General features: G+C 40.4%; 1 protein-coding gene across 1 annotated transcript in view; it reads left to right on the forward strand.

Moving 5' to 3' along the window:
• TMEM131 (transmembrane protein 131) overlaps positions 1-17,588 on the forward strand; it is a 91,234-nt gene that overhangs the window by 57,661 nt on the left and 15,985 nt on the right. Inside the window, 23 exon segments of the mRNA XM_032226196.1 lie at positions 4,682-4,786; positions 5,999-6,085; positions 10,205-10,304; positions 10,307-10,356; positions 10,834-10,881; positions 10,883-10,911; positions 11,005-11,065; positions 11,067-11,122; positions 12,117-12,157; positions 12,160-12,215; positions 12,218-12,277; positions 12,341-12,471; positions 12,920-12,965; positions 13,511-13,622; positions 13,625-13,661; positions 15,091-15,233; positions 15,451-15,525; positions 15,528-15,636; positions 16,185-16,204; positions 16,207-16,369; positions 16,899-16,975; positions 16,978-17,028; positions 17,031-17,055. Of these exon segments, the coding sequence (XP_032082087.1) occupies positions 4,682-4,786; positions 5,999-6,085; positions 10,205-10,304; positions 10,307-10,356; positions 10,834-10,881; positions 10,883-10,911; positions 11,005-11,065; positions 11,067-11,122; positions 12,117-12,157; positions 12,160-12,215; positions 12,218-12,277; positions 12,341-12,471; positions 12,920-12,965; positions 13,511-13,622; positions 13,625-13,661; positions 15,091-15,233; positions 15,451-15,525; positions 15,528-15,636; positions 16,185-16,204; positions 16,207-16,369; positions 16,899-16,975; positions 16,978-17,028; positions 17,031-17,055 (1,682 nt within the window).

Raw genomic sequence — 17,588 nt, forward strand, 5'->3', positions numbered from 1 at the left:
ACAATCCCACAACAGGAGATCTTTTCGTGGCTTGGGGAACCGGTCCTTTCGGAGGTACCGGTGACTCTCAAAGGGAGGAGCAAGTGGGCGGGCGTTTTCTGGCTTTCGCTCATCAATGGGCGGAAACCACATCCGACGCCTGGGCCCTTCAGGTGGTGAGGCTGGGACTCACTCTGGAATTTCTCTCCATTCCCCCAAGACGATTCATCAGGTGCCCCATGCCCAGATGCTCAGTAAAGCGGTGCCTCATGGACGCCGAAATACATCATCTCATCTCCATAAATGCCATAAAACAGGTTCCCGCAGGGCAGGAAGGCCTAGGGTTTTACTCCATTCTATTTCTGGTGCCCAAAAACTCAGGAGGAGGGCGAGCCATTCTAGATCTGAAAAGACTCAATTGGTACATCAAGTATCAGAAGTTCAAGATGCAGTCCTTAAAGAGCATCCTGGCATCCATCTGCCAAGGCGACATGATGACATCAGTCGATATCAAGGAGGCGTACCTCCATGTGCCCATCCATCCGGCACACCGCCGTTTTCTGTGCTTCCATTTTGCAGGCCATCATTTCCAATACCGGGCCTTGCTTTTCGGTCTTTCATCAGCCCCTCGCACCTTTACCAAGCTCCTTGCAGTGGTGGCGGCCTCACTTCGGTCGGTACTGGTGAGAGTGAATTGTTATTTAAACAACATCTTGGTCCTGTCGCCATCCCGGGAGCAGGCCCTATGGGATCTTCAAGTAACAATGGACTTCCTGCGGAGGCATGGATTCGTGCTGAATATTCCCAAGAGCCATCTGCAGCCAATTACTTCGCTGCTTCACTTAGGGACTGTCATAAACTCCGTTACCTGCGAAGTTTTCCTGTCTCTGGAGAGGTGACAGAGCATCCAACGGCTGGCATCTCAAGTGTCAGCCTTGCGGCTTGTGCCCCTGGCCCTACTCTCTCAGCTGTTAGGGAAGATGATTTCTTGCATCAACATCGTTCCCTGGGCCAGGTTTCACGCACCACCACTCCAATGGTTCCTGCTTCCCTATCAGAGGTCCCACACCAGTCATTCCCAACTCAAGGTCCGTCTTCCGCCCAAGCCCCTCAGATCACTCCGGTGGTGGGCGTCCTCCAAGCTTCTCAAGGGATGCCCGTTCAAGGAGCCAGAATGCATCCAGGTTACGACGGATGCCAGCCTGTTCGGATGGGGCGGCCATGTCCTGGATCGGGTGGCACAGGGTCGTTGGTCGGGAGCTGTCCAACAGCATCAATTGGCTAGAGTTACGGGCCATCCGACTGGCCCTGCGAGAATTCCAGGACATTGTGACTCACAAGCACGTTCTCATCTTGACCAACAATGTGGCCGCCAAGGGGGCACGCATTCCAGGGCCCTCATGCTGGAGGCAGAGAAGTTGCATCATTGGTCGGAGTCCAGACTGCTGTCCCTTCGGGCGGAACACATTTCGGGCGACTCCAACGTCCAGGCGGATTGGCTGAGCAGAGCCACAGTGGACCATACGGAGTGGCAGCTCCACCCCGACCTCTTCCAGCAGCTATCCCGCCGATTTGGCCATCCGTCAGTGGACTTGTTCGCGCAGCCCCACAATGCACAACTGCCCCGGTTTTACTCCAGGTACGTGACTCCTGGGGCGGAGGGAGTGGATGCCTTGCGCAGCCCGTGGCCGGCCGGCCTCCTCTACACCTTTCCGCCTCTACCAGTGATTCCGGTGGTCATCCAGAAGATACTGTCAGAACGAGCGGAGGTTCTCTTAGTGGCTCCGATGTGGCCCCAGTGGACCTGGTATGCCGACCTGGTGCACCTGTCGATCTCGCGTCCGTGGAGGATTCCAGACGATCAGATCCGGCTCAACCAGGGGGCCCTCGTGCATCCGAACCCCCAGTTGTTGCAATTAGCCGTGTGGCACGTGAGCGGGCTATTCTGACTGACCTTCATTATTCCAGCGAGGTCATCAACACAATTCAAGCGGCCCGTCGCCCTTCCACCACTCGAATTTACGAGGTTACTTGGCAGGCCTGCAGGTGGTGCCGTCGGTCTGGGGCTGACCCTCTCCAAGATTCGGTGCCCCGGGTGTTGGACTTCCTGCAATCTGGACTTACCAAAGATTTGGCACCCAATACGCTCCGCAGGCAGGTCACGGCCCTTGCCACGGTGATTGGGGGAAGTCAGGGACGTTCCTTGTCCCAACATTTGCAAGTCAAGGCTTTCCTGAAAGGAGCGGCCAACATCCGGCCTCCGACCGTGCACCGCTACCCTACATAGGATTTGACTTTAGTACTCAGAGCACTTATGGCTTCTCCATTCGAATCTATTACTTCCATCAGTCTTCGACTATTGACTCTTAAGACCATGTTCTTGGTGGCTATTACATCAGCCAGCCATTTCCGAATTAGCGGCATTGTCAGTTCGGGCGGATCTCTGTATATTCCATCCCAACAGAGTCGTTCTCCGTTTGGATCCAGCCTTTCTACCGAAAGTCAACACATTGTTTCACAGGGCTCAGGAGCTCGTCCTTCTGGACTTTTGCCCCAACCCTTCTCATCTGCGGGAGCGCCAGTGGCATCACCTGGATGTGCGCAGGGTTCTTCGTCGCTACGTGAAGCGCACAGCGTCCTTCAGGCGGCCAGAAGCCCTTTTTGTGTCCTTTCAACCATCATCCATGGGCCAGAAGGTTTCGTCCCATACGATAGGTCGATGGTTGAAGGCGTGCATCGCTCTTGCTTATGACAGCCAATCTCGACAGGTCCCCAGGCGCATCACTCCTCATTCTACCAGGAGTGCGGCCACCACAGCGGCCTGGGCCACGCAAGCCTCGGTGGAAGAAATCTGTAGAGCGGCTACCTGGTCTTCGCCTTCACTGTTCATCAGACATTGCAAGGTTGACGTGTATGCCTCAGCTGAGGCTTCCTTTGGGTGGCGTGTACTCCCCCCGTGGGGGACCCTGGCCAGCCTAGCTCCCGCCCTGGACCTTAACTGCTTTGGCATGTCCCATGCTTGGATTCCCCAAGCAGCACACAGGAGAACGACCATTGACTTACCTGAACGGTCCTTCTATGTGTGCTGCGAGGGGAATCCAAACCCGCCCGCAGCTTCGGCTGGCCAGGGCTGTCGTGACTTTGACTTGACTGACTTTCACTGATTTGTGACTTGACTATGACTGGCTTATCTAGTTGTGACTTGTTCTGTCATGTTGTTTACCTTTTGGGCTACGGCCATTATTTGTTGTTATTCTTGTTATACATCATTAAACGGCTGACTTCGTACAAAACTGACCCATCCAGTCAGAGGAGGCGTGGTCACCAATTTACATAATTCAGTCTCTAGGCTAATGGACAAAGTTAACCCATGCTTGGATTCCCCTCGCAGCACACATAGAAGGACCGTTCAGGTAAGTCAACGGTCGATACCCTCATTTGATAATCTAACCTGGGCTAATATTGGAAGATAAGCAGGGCTGTCTGGATAATGTTTTGACGGGAGACTTTCTGTGGATTCCAGAGCTGTTGGCTTGATTGGGAAAATGAAAAAAAAAACATTCTGAAATAAATTAATGGCAAATCAATTCCATAATGCCCCCAACAAAAGTACAGGAATATGTCTAAAACAGAGACTGCACGCTGCATCCAGCTTCAAGATTATTTTGTGAGCCTTTTCGTCAATCACTGGTAGAGAAGAATGGTAAAAAGCAGGAAGGCAACACATTTCCAATTCTTTGTTAGTCTGATGACAAAGTGTGCCATGCAGGGATCTCAAACTGCAACTTGTCATAGGACAGGACAGGGGCAGCTAGTTTCTCCCATGACTGCTAAAGTTCCACCTTTCTATGACTTAGAGTAGGAAGCACTGCTTTGTTCCTGGACAGGTAAGCTCAGGGATACCTGCACTCCTAACTCTACATCAAGACATCTTCACACCATTGCTGGGGCCATGCCAAGTTCATCACCATTCTTCTTGATTTAAAGCAAGGATAAATGTGACAGTGGGAGCAGGGAGCAGGAATTTCTTTATATGCAACTAAAATGAAGTCCCCCCCACTCAGCTTAACCCACCCAGATACAGAACCACACTTCTCATCCTGAAGCTATAGCAGTGAGAACTGTGGTAATGACAGGTGGGTCAAGTTCCTGCACTGGTCTAAGGCTTTTTCTGGTATCTCAGTTAAGAAACTCCTCATCAGAGAAGCAATAATAGGATCTGGATATCCTCTGCATCCGTCAGGCCATTTAGGTTCACTATGTGGATGCTCAATCATTTTCAGAAAGAATAAGTAGTTATGCCGGCATTGTGCTGATTATAGACTTGAATCAATATTATTGCTGCTGCGGTATTAAGAAATGCCTTATTGCCACAAAACTACAGAAAAAGGAGGAACTGCACACTTTTTTGCAGTATTTGTTTTAATCACAAGAATTCAGAGCCTTATCAGATTTTAGTGCTGTGTCCATTAGAATAATAATAATAAATATTCATGCAGCCTTCAAGATAATTTGAGCTGAACACAGCTGTTCTAAAATATATTGTCTGATACAAATAACAATTGATGGGCAATTTACACTTAATGAATAAAGCATAGTTCTTATTCTTTCAACACAGAAATCACTCAGATAACTGTTAATTTTTGGAGGGGAGGGGGAATAGGAGACTAAGTTGGAGTATATAATTACTTTTATTTTTCAGGTAACATTGATGCCTGGTTCATATACTGTATTCAGAGTAAGATTATTACCAAAAGAACTTGAAGGGATCCATGATGGAGCTATACAAATCACAACAGATTATGAGGTATTTCAAAATTGTAAATTATATTATATTATGTAAATTATATTGAGCCTGAAAGTATTATGTATGAAAGTAGAAACCAAACTAAACAAATTTAAAAAGGAAAAACACATGTACTTCCAGGTAGCTATTTTGATTTACAACTACTGATATTTTTTGCTTGCCAATATATTCATTATTAGTTATAATCCTTGATTACTTATTTTAGAGATAACCCTTGACTTATGAATGATCATTTAATCATTGTTCAAAGTTACAATAGAGAATGAAAAGAGTGCTTCAAAGCCCCTAAAACATCCCCCTCCCTATTATTTGACTGTATGTGGGTGCTTGGCAACTAGATCACATTTTTGACTGGTTGCTAAGTTCTCCATGATCATGTGATGAACATTTGCAGTCTTTTCTGCCAGCTTCCAATGGGGAAGCCAGCAAGGAGGGTTACAGATGGAGGGGAGCTGAAATTCCTCAGTAGGCTGCAGGAAAAGAAGAGACATCTTAAGGGTTCCAGCTCTATCTACAGTCTGCTGTGCATCTACATACAAGTTGCACAGAAATGAGGTGGCATCCTTTGGTAGACTTCAGGAACATTTGAGAGTGAAAGGGTTTCCTATGCCGAGGAATTGAGTTCCACTTAACTTTCCAGGAGATCATATAATGACTGTAACTGGAGTGCCAGAACTGCAGTTGTTGAGTGAAGCAATTACATGGGCATCTTGCTTAACGACTATGTTGCTCTGCGGCCAACATAGCATCCCAGTTGTGGTTGTAAATTGAGAACTGCCTGTATGAACAACTTCTGTCAAAACCAGAAGTTTCACTTCTTTTTATAAGTTTGAATTCTGAAAGTAAGTTACATTAATTTGATGCCAAGTACACAGGAAAAGTACTAAATTGCTATAACATAAAAATGACCCAGATCCCCCCAAAATGCAAAGCACAGGGCAGTTTGATTTCTTTAAGAAGCACTAGCTTCTTAATCACAAATCTGATACAGGAAGGCATCATGAAATTTTTTGTTTTGTTTCTGATTTTCAATTCTGGGGTGGTCAATCTTTGAAAAGAATGGTGGATATTTTTAAGAAAACATGAGCATACATATGTTTTACAAAATAGATTTTCATAGTGCATAAAATATCGGTAGAAATGTGTTGATACAAAAATTAATCTAAGATTCAGATTATTACGTTTATATATTGCTTCCTCCCTTTTCTTTAGATCCTAACAATTCCTGTGAAGGCTGTCGTTGCTGTAGGCTCCTTGACTTGCTCTCCAAAACACATTCTGCTTCCACCTTCCTTTCCAGTAAGCTTTTGTTTGGCATTTTCAAAAGATTCTTCTTGGTTTTCAGCTTTTGTGATGGGTTAGAGAAACGTTTTGCTAAATAAATGGTATGCTGATACTGCCGGAATTCATTGAATGCTTTGCACTATGGGGCAATTAGATATTGGAGTGTCTTTATTTTTTAGCAAACTTGGTGTGCTTTCCTAACTGGTTCATTCATAATTATAAAAGGCTGAGTAACCCTAATCTCTAAGAAGCTAATATTAAATGTTTCAATTAAATTTCTGACTTAATAAGCAACTTTGTTAAAATGGGGGGTTTGGCCTTATTTTTGATTCAAGGCAATTTCTTTTTATGTTCTTTAAGAATAAGTGCAAGTAATTCCCATGCACATTCAAAAATATAAATGCTTATACTCTGTCAGTTTAACTAATTTTTCCATGAGTAGCATTTATAAACTTGATTTGTGTATAATGCCTGTTCAATAGCTTGTACGTACGTACGTACACACACACACACACACACACACAACTAAACAGAAAGGGAACCTCCCATCATATATATTACAAGTCATTGTTTTTATTCTATTACAGTGGAATTTTTCCTAATGATATTGTCAAAGTTCCGTTGTAGAGTAATTTGTAAAATGGAGAAAAGCGAGAATAAGCTAAATTCAGTTTTACATCAGTAGACTTACTGTATTTTTTAGGGGGATAACTTGGCAGACCATCTCTGGGTTGAGTTTCAGGATGTTGCCTCTGGGGATGTGGACAAGGCTATGCGAGCTGTGAGTGCCTCCACCTGTATACTGGACCCGTGTCCCTCCTGGCTGGTTGCCAACAGCAGTGAGGTGACACGAGGCTGGATCCATGCGGTTGTTACCGCCTCCCTTCGGGAGGGGCACTTCCCCGCCGCACTTAAAGCGGCGGTGGTGAGACCCCTCCTGAAGAAACCATCCTTGGATCCAGCCGTTCTTAATAACTACCGTCCAGTCTCCAACCTCCCTTCGTTGGGAAGGTTGTTGAGAAGGTGGTGGCCTTCCAGCTCCAGCGTACCTTGGAGGAAGCTAGTTACCTTGACCCCTTCCAGTCCGGCTTCAGGCCCGGTTACAGCACAGAAACCGCTTTGGTCGCATTGACCGATGATCTCTGGAGAGCCAGAGATGGAGGCCATGCGTCCATCCTGGTTCTCCTTGACCTCTCAGCGGCTTTCGATACCATCGACCATGGTATCCTTCTGCGACGACTGCGGGAGGTGGGAGTGAGAGGCACTGTTTGCAGTGGTTCTCCTCCTACCTCTCGGACAGGTCGCAGTCGGTGTTGGTGGGGGGGCAGAGATCGTCCCCGAGGCCCCTTACTTATGGGGTGCCGCAGGGCTCGGTTTTATCCCCCCTACTATTTAACATATACATGAAACCGCTGGGCGAGATCATTCGGAGGCACGGGATAAAATACCATCAATACGCGGACGATACACAGTTGTATCTGTCCACCCCGTGCCAACTCAATGAAGCGGTGGACGTGATGAACCGGGGTCTTGAGGCCGTTAAGAGCCAAGGTGGCGCAGTGGTTAAATGCAGCACTGCAGGCTACTGCTAGATCAGCAGTTCAGCGGTTCAAATCTCACCGGCTCAGGGTTGACTCAGCCTTCCATCCTTCCGAGGTGGGTAAAATGAGGACCCAGATTGTTGGGGGCAATATGCTGACTCTCTGTAAACCGCTTAGAGAGGCCTGAAAGGCCTATGAAGCGGTATATAAGTCCACTGCTATTGCTATTACTCAACCCAGACAAGACCGAGTGACTGTTGTGTTTCCCTCCCAACAATTTGGCCAGCGTTCCATCACTCAGGCTGGGGGGTCAAAATTTACACCCCTCAGATAGGGTCTGCAACTTGGGAGTCCTCCTGGACCCACAGCTGACTTTTGACCATCATTTGTCAGCTGTGACCAGGTGGGCATTTGCCCAGGTTCGCCTGGTACGCCAGTTGTGGCCCTACCTGAATCGGGAGGCCCTCACAACAGTCACTCGAGCCCTTGTGATCTCTAAGCTGGAATACTGCAATGTGCTCTACATGGGGCTGCCCTTGAAGAGCATCCGGCGACTTCAGCTAGTCCAGAATGCGGCCGCGCGAGTGATCGTGGGCGCACCTCGGTTCGCCCACATAATACCGATCCTCCGTGAGCTGCGCTGGCTACCTGTTGATCTCCGGGTGCGCTTCAAGGTGCTACTTACCATTCATAAAGCCCTCCATGGTAGTGGATCTGACTATTTGAGAGACCGTCTTCTGCCGATTACCTCCCTTCGTCCCATCAGATCGCACAGAGTAGGCCTCCTCCGAATTCCATCCGCTAGTCAGTGCCGACTGGCGACTACGCGGAGGAGAGCCTTCTCAGTAGCAGCTCCGACGCTTTGGAACGATCTCCCCGTGGAGATTCGTACCCTCACCACCATCCAGACCTTCCACACAGCCCTCAAGATCTGGCTATCCCATCAGGCCTGGGGATAAGACCCTAATCTCGCCCCACCCGAATGTTGAATGAATGTCGTGTTTTATTGTTTTATTTTATTATATTCCACATTTCTTTCGTGTTTTGTCTTGCACTCCCTTCCTACAAATTGTAAGCCGCCCTGAGTCCCTCAGGGAAAAGGGCGGCCTATAAATGTCAAATAAATGAAAAAAAAATGAAAATGAAATGAGAGTATAAGACACACTTCTTTCCCTCAAAAAGAGGCTGAAATCTGAATATAACATTTTTTGCCTCCTGAAGCCTCGCCTCCTTCAACAAAATGGGTACCTACCCTTATGAGGCTGGGAAGGGCAAAATTGAGCAAAAATGGTCCGTTACCCCACCCCTCAGCCCCCCAGCAGTACTCTATATGCCTCCATATGGCTATGCATGCAGAAACAAAGTCTTAGGTGCTGCAGATTGTCAGTGATTTCCTTCTCCAGCACAGGATAAATACACCTGGAAACAGCTACCTACCTATCTACTCTCTCTCTGTCTCTCTACCTACGGTATTTCCCCCCTCTCCATCCCTCCCTCTACCTACCTACACACACTCTCTCTCCCTACTACCTACTGTATTTGTCTATCTTTCTCTCCCTCTCTATCCCTCTATCTACCTACCTACTTTTTTTAAAATTTGCCTCTTCAAAACCTTGGTGCATCTTATACTCCGGTGTGTCTTATACTCCGAAAAATATGGTGCCTTATTTAACTACTTGCACATCTCCATGTCTTTGCTGGAAGATTTCTGAGCTTGAACCTAGAACATATTTGAAGAGATATACAGAAAAGATATATCAATTTGGTCCACAAATGATAGCTTATTTTTAGCATACAGGCACTCTGAAAGTTCACTCACTTTATACAGTATAGCAACAAAGTATATACCTAACCTAGATTAATATCTTACGTAAAATAGACAAACGTCAGTACATTGTGACTAAAGCCTTAGTTGTATGTCATTCTTTTTATCCAATTTACTTGTTACCTTTTGGTTTATTGACCAAAAGATCAAAAGAAATATAGTGGTCATATAATTATGTTGTATATACCTTTTATGGCTTTCTGATGAAGCTGTGACCTTCTTGTTGGTGAGCTGCAACTTTCTACTGTCTCAGTATGGCCAGTTCCAAAGGATTCCTTATATAAATATCTAAACAAATATTTGGTTTCTGTTTTCACAAGCATTTCCATAAATAATTATGATTTTGCAACCCTAATTTCTTCATGTGGTTTTATGTTCATGAATGTTAGGTTGAGTGCATCGCAATAAATCAGGGTAATTAGAATACCTTAGCTGTAATATTGAAAGATTTTCTGAGTGTTTATCTACTTTTACAGTTCATTATCCTCTGACTAAACAGTTCAATCCTAAACACTTTAATACATTGGCAGATTTTGAAACACTTGCATGAAAGCATTTCTTCTTAACTTGTGATCATTTAAACTATATAGAAAATCATTCAACTGGTGTGGCTTAAAATAGCCTAAATGATAATTATAGAGAATGTTCTAATAGTGGTCTCTGAACACTTCAAACAATTAAAATGTTTTGTTTGCTTCAAAAAATGTATCAGAATGTGATCACTATGGGCACAAAGCATTAAAAGGAAAAAAATATTTCTTCTTCTAGGGCAAGGCAGTTCATCAGAGTTTGAGTCTTATGAATTATTTCTCACAGAAGGTAAAAATACAGCAGATCCGATCATTATCAGAAGATGTTCGGTTTTATTACAGAGAATACGAAGTAACAAGGAAGATCTAGAACCAGGGAAAAAATCAAAGGTTTGAGCATTTGAATATGATTCATATGAACAGAGTTATCTGTGGAATTGTCATCATTTATCAAGTCTGCTATAGGCATAAAGGGAGATGGGGAAAGGAAAGGGTTGTTTTTGTTTTTTGTTCCTTTAGTTTTCAGTCTGTATGGGAGTTTTTTGTCCTCTTTTACTGGAATCAGTAAGAAGGAAATTATTGCATTGGTTGACGTAGTTTCTATGTATTTATTGGGGCTCATGTAGAAACAGGGCTTCTGTAGATCACAAACTCTCACACATCTTTGAAATCTCCTATTCCATATATAAAACCCTAACAGAATTTTCAAGATTCTCAGGTATACAAATAGGAAAGTATTTCTCAGTTTTACTTTATAATTTCAAGTATTTTTCTGCCGATATTGGGAGTACACTAAACATGTTATATATTTGCTGTCCCAAGATATGTTATTGTTATTCAGGTTGTTTCCATCTTATATTTTTTCAGATAGCTAATATTTATTTTGATCCTGGTTTACAGTGTGGAAACCACTGTTTATGTAGGTTTGTCCTTTTCTGAGTAAATGTAAGTAATTATTCTATAATTAACTATTAAAGTGCTGTTATTATTGAAGGCATTTTGGATAAATCATTGATTGGTGGTTGTTTTTTTCTCTAGCTGAATCAAAGTACAGCACAGTGTGTCAATGCAAGAAGATGCATGGGATTCAGATTGGGAGGTTGCATGATAATTTATTCAGAGAATGGATTGGAATAAGAGATTATTCAAACAATCAGTGAGTTTTTTAAAAAATACAGTTACATTGAGTTAACTCTGATTTTTTAACATCATTTTACTTGCTTGTTAAAATGTTTTAAATTATATGTATTAAGCAATAAGAAAACAAAAGAAATTATTTTCTAATCAAATTGCAAGAATCAGTTTAGAACACTAGAAACTTAAGATAAACGATTCAACAAATATACTGGAGAAATTATTATAGATTAAAACGGTAACGAGTGTTTTTCCTTAGTTTATACTAGGCATGCCCACAGAAGTGGTCAGCAAGTCAAGATAGAGATAAGTGAGCAACAATGCTTCAACCTTATAAATGAGTGCTTAATGCAAAAATAGGTGGAGTTTGATTGTACATTCACACTTGCTGTCTTGATCTTTTTGACACACAGAAATATGCACATGCACAAAGATTATGTTGTAAGAATTCTGATTATATCGGTCTTTAAATAGTTCAAAGAATCAGAGTACACGTTTGTCAGATAGTTGATTTTACCATCTTGTGAATGCTTCTATTTAGTCATATTGTGGTTCATAAATTCTTTGATTCCTTACTGTAGAAGCATGTGCCTGCCACTAATAGTGACCTTTACTAATAATGGTTCCATTCATTAAATGTGGGAGCAATAGCTTAATTCTATGGCCTAGTAGCATTTTAAACAAATCTTCCAATTTCCATATTTATTATTTTCATTTATTTTTCATATTTTTGAACTCCCATCTCCCTTAGAGACGGACATATGCCAATTATATATAGAATAGTTTCATCATTTTACTATGTAAAATGTTTTTATGTCTTCTTCAGTATTATGTCCTCCCTCCTTTGTGTCATTATTTCTCTATAACTAGAGTTGATAATGTACTGTATTTAATGAAATATAATTCTTTTTAAATCAAAATGTAATGCAGAATTGTGAAAATATGGTTTTTTATATCATGTGAATTCCATGAACTACTGTTACTTTTTTGTTTGTTTAACTTTTTTTAATACCTAGGCTGAATGCTGTATTTGAAGTGGACACAGATCTTCAAAAGGCTGTGCATCCAAAATCACAGCAGAATTGGCCTGGCCCTCTTTACTTGGCTCACAGCACCAGTGGATTTCTCACTTACCAATACAAATGGTTTCTTCTGTAAGTCTTGGCATTGTAATAGAGTAAAGCTTAATATTTTTTTATCCCTTTTATACAATAAATCTGAATTTAAATTTGTTCATTAGGAAGAAGAAATTGTTCTAGAAAATCCTGCGGATGTTCCCGTTTTTGCTCAGCTTCTTCCCATAGCGCTATACTGTAATCCATCAGTCTTTGTAGATAAGCTACTTGACAGGTAACAGTTGATATTAAGAGGGTTGATAAGAGATTAACTGTATGTTCCCTGCCTTGATGTCATTATATTTTATTATAAGTTCCTGTGGTTTTGTTGTCTGCTTAATGCATAACCCATTTGAAAAATGGATCCCCCCAATCATATGATTGGGGTGTCCTTAGTGATGGTCACTGGTTTCAAATGAGAGGGGTGACCATGGGATCAAAGCTCTGCTTCTGCTTGATATGCATTGTACATGCATAAAAGGGATGACTCTTTGATTGTTTAGCTGCACCTGCAACTTTGAACAAGCTCTTTAAGCAAAAATATTTCACAGTTTACTATGGAGTGTAATTCACCTAGAATATTATTCAAATATATTTTTAATATACCTTTTCAAAGGTATTTCCTCAAATAAACTTTTATTTTTTATAAATGCATAAATGTGGCTAATAAAATATGTTCTTTTAGATTAATTTAAGTAAAACAGGAGACATCATTTGAAGACATTAGAATTTCAAGTTTCTAGAAATTGTGTAAGTAACTCTCACTTCTTGATTTTCTTCAGATGTCAATCTTGGTATAATATAGTAATTACAAATAAGAACTATATATTTAGAATTCCTGGTTCAAATTGTATTTCCACTAGCACTTAATGAATATCCCAAAGCAGAATGAACAGGCCTTGGACCATGGGCCCATTCCTCTCCCCGCTGTAGTAAGTTACCCAAAAATGTTTACTTAAAGTTACTTCACAAAATAGAACAAAACAAAATTTCCATTCTGCTAAATCACTGTATTGATGCCATGTTCTATACATCTGTCAGAAACCAAAGAGATATTTTTTAAATGTAGCTCTGATACCAAAATTAGTCTTGCTACTTGAAAGAAGTCAGTGACAAACCAAAATATTGAATTCTATCTGAATATGCACATCTACAAATTGTGCTTTGGTCGTTAGGGACTCTCATGTATTTACTAAATATATGGATTTGCTTTTATATATCAAAACTTAAAATTTCTAATATATGTTGCATTTTATACAATTCTATAACTTCTGAATTTTGTTCTTTTTTTAAAGGGTCAGACATTGCAGAGCTCCACAGGATTTATAGAAGGGTTGTCTCGGCAGTCAGTTTTAAATGTAATTTTAAAACCTGGTGAGAGAAAATCTATTAAAATAAAATTCACTCCAATCTTAATAAAACTGTTTCATCCCTAATAATTATCAGGTATAGTATGATTTCTGAATATAATTAACACAAATATTACTTCTGAATTTTGACTATACTTTTTACAGGTTGATTAGTCACATGACTTGCAATTATTTTATAGCTGTATAAGAAATTAGATGAAATGTTTTGTACAAGTATTGTATGTAAACCTGATCCAACATAGAACTTCTTGTCCTAAACAACAAGTAATCTATCTTTAATGTATATATTGCTATATATATTCATGTCATCAAATCAACTATAATATTCATAAATACTTTGCATTAGAGGAAAGATAATTAACTAAGATTGTAATTTATTTAAGTATTGATTATTATGTAGAAAACATATTTGTATGAAGAGACATAGCTGCATTTTGTCAAACATTTGACCCAATGATAAGCAATCCCCTGCCTGTTTTGGGCCTGGAAAGTCTTCTGCACCAACCTGGAAGCTAAAAATGGGTGAAGGGGGGCACATGCGCAGGGGGGGCACTTGCATTGCATTTTGGGGGTGCGTGTGCGCTTTGGGCACTCAGCACCAAAAAGGTTAGCTATCACTGTCCTAGAGTTATAATGATAGCCAGGACTGCCAGGATTGCCATCAAAAGCAATGTGATCTCGTAATGGTACACTTTATGACCACATCGCTTAGTCATAGAAATTGTAGGCACAATTGCCATCGTAAACTAATAATTCGGGAGAGACCTTAGAATCCTAGTGGACAATCACTGAAACATGAGCCAGCAGTATGCAGCAGCAACCAAAAAATCGAATACAGTCCTTGGTTTTATAAACACAGGCATAGAATCAAAAGCACATGAAGTATTACTACCGCTTTGTAATTCCATATTAAGATACACTTAGAATATTCCATTACTTTAATGTTACTACATTACAAAAAAGATGTTGAGACTTTTGAAAATTGCAAAGAAAAGCAACTAATATTTATTATAGGCCTGGAGACAAAAACATAAGAAGAATGGTTGCAGGAATTGGTATAGCTATTCTAGAAAAAAGAAGGACTGGGGGTGACATGATAGCAATATTGCAGTATTGGAGGGGCTGCCACAAAGAAGAAGGGGTCAACTTATTTTCCAAAGCACTAGAAAGCAAGACAAGAGACAATGAATGGAAACTTATCAAGGAGAGAAGCAACCTGGAATTAAGGAGAAACTGCCTAACAGTGAGAACAATTAACTAGTGGACAGCTTGCAGTCAGAAGTTTGTAGGTTCTTCATCACTGGAGGTTTTTTAGAAGAGACTGCACAGCCACCTATCTGAAATGGTATAGGGTCTCCTGCTTGAGCAGGGAGTTGGACTAGAAGACCTCCAAGGTCCCTTCCAGCTCTATTCTGATTGAAATCGAAATTGCGGAATAGCTTCAAAATAGTTAAACATTGTTATGTGGTTAATTTTATAATGATTCTATTGCTTTTGTTTTATAGAAACAATTTAACAGTAATAGATGTTATAATGGTTAAAGGACAAGGAACAACAGAAAGCCTGAAGATTGCAGGAAAAGCACCCGGAGTAACCAGTTCATTGAGATTCAAAATCACTGAAGCATTACTAAAAGATTGTACAGAAAGTGAGTATTTTAATCACTAGAGTTAAAACAGTCAATTCCATGAAAAAGTGCTCAAGAAAGATAGTAAATATAGTATTACTTTTTTTTCCTTTTAAAAAAGACTAAATAAGGGCCAATGATGGTTTTATTAAAAGAAAGAAAACAGATATAGACTAATATCTTATTATTAAATAACTTATGGATTATAATATTAAACATTTTGTTCTCTTTGTTACAGAAACAAAGTTGAAGGAGCCAAATTTTACTCTGAAAAGAACATTCAAAGTGGAAAATACAGGGCAGCTTCAGCTTAACATAAATCCATGGAAATCAGTGGATATTTATGTGAAGGATATGGATTTAAAATAGTTAATTGCCAAGAATTTGCACTAAGTGCCAATGCCTCTAAAGACATTGTCATATTGTAAGTGTTGTTGGTATTCATGTATGATGCCTTACTCTGGGGTCTTTCTGGAAACTGTATGTGCATGACTGAACATAGCGATCTTGGACTGAATATGCCACCTGAGGCTAAGATAGAGGATAGCCTATACTTAAATAGCCTAAATATCCAAGACCCTTGTGGATTATAGAATGAAAGTTCATTAGGCATATGCTCATTATTCCTTTCCTTTATCTACAATTGGGGCAGGAACAAATTATAGTAGATGTTCTGTTAAGTTTCTTGTATTTTTCAATAGTTTTCTACACTCCCATATTATTTTACTTACATATATTTTACTATGAACACCCAAAATGTTTCATGATGAAAAATGCTTCGCTTTTTCAATATTGTGCATGGTTTTTTTTAACAAGAATCGAAGGAAGTTATTATATTGGTTATTGTGGGCCATCAAAAGTGACATTGACTTTAGAATGGCTCTAACTTAATTGGAATGTGCAAAATTGTTTTTGTTGTTGTTGTAAATGATACAACCTGGATAAGTAGACAGTATTTCTTTATGTCAACAGGTTTACACCAGATTTCACTACTCCAGAGTCATTCGTGAACTGAAACTAACCACAGCAGGAGGCTCAGAATTTATATTTGTATTAAATGCATCTCTTCCCTATCACATGTTAGCAACTTGTGCAGAAGCTTTGCCAAGACCAAATTGGGAGTTGGCACTGTACATAGTAGTCTCAGGAATAATGAGGTATTAAGCATCTTTTTTTTACATATTTTGTTTACTGGTCTTCTCTACTTATTAAGAAATAAGTCTTCATGCAGATAGTCCCCAACTTATGCCCACATAAGTTGGGACTAAAATTTCCATCATAAGTTAATGTTGTAATAAATTGAATCATCATGTAACAGACCCAATTTTACAACCATTTTACCTTGGTCATTAAGTGACCAAATTGTTGTTAAGTGAATCTAGCTTCCCCAATTGTGTATTTGTTGGAAATCACTGGGAAAGTAACAAATCGTAATCAAGTGACTGGAATGTTGCAATCAGTCGTAAATGGATTACTACTGAAATTCTTGCACTGCTTGCCATTTTTTTATAAATTGAAGAGTAAAAATTAAAACAAATCCTGTCTGGTTGGTTGAATCAATATTTAAGCTATTTTGTATATTTTATCATTTAGTAAATCAAGGAATTTTATAATTAGTAAACGGACTGCCATTGTATCTTTTGATTTTAAGAATCAAAATAATAAAAGCACTTAATTCTCTTGCAGTGTGCTCTTCCTTTTGGTAATTGGAACAGCCTATTTAGAAGCTCAAGGAATTTGGGAACCATTTAGAAGGCGCCTTTCCTTGAAGCTTCCAATCCTCCTTTTGATATGGGAAGGCCATTCGATCTCAGGAGATACTTGGAATTTCATCTGATGGAAAGTATGGCTTTACTTAGAAATTGAATGCTTTCAAAGTGACAGTTTCATTAATGTATGTTGTCCTCAGAATGGATTTGTACTGGACTTGCAACATTTGAGCATATCAGTGTACATAAAGAATAATTATGGAATTAAAATTCACTGGGCAAACGTGTTGTTTGTATCATCTTGCCTAATAAATGCCAATTAATATTATTTTTCCAAAATTGGATTATCAGTTTTAAGGGGAAAAATATTAAATATTATTTTAATCCTGGATGTACATCAAATTAGTAAATCCATGGTATACATCTTATATTTTGTAGCAATAGAAGTAGAAAATAAATCAAAATGCAAAAACAAATAATAATGAACAGCTTTATCCTTATCCTAATGTACAGATCCTTTGGTATGATTCTATCATGTTCTTGAACATATTATAAGTGATGTATGAGACCAGACTTTATTTATTTGCAGAATTCTTAGGATAATATATGGGTAAAACTCAGTTATACAGAAAATATGTACATGAAGAAAGAATGGCAGGTGGAATCT

This window comes from Thamnophis elegans, chromosome 11, assembly GCF_009769535.1.
Source record: "Thamnophis elegans isolate rThaEle1 chromosome 11, rThaEle1.pri, whole genome shotgun sequence".
In the NCBI taxonomy this organism is placed as follows: Eukaryota; Metazoa; Chordata; class Lepidosauria; order Squamata; family Colubridae; genus Thamnophis; species Thamnophis elegans.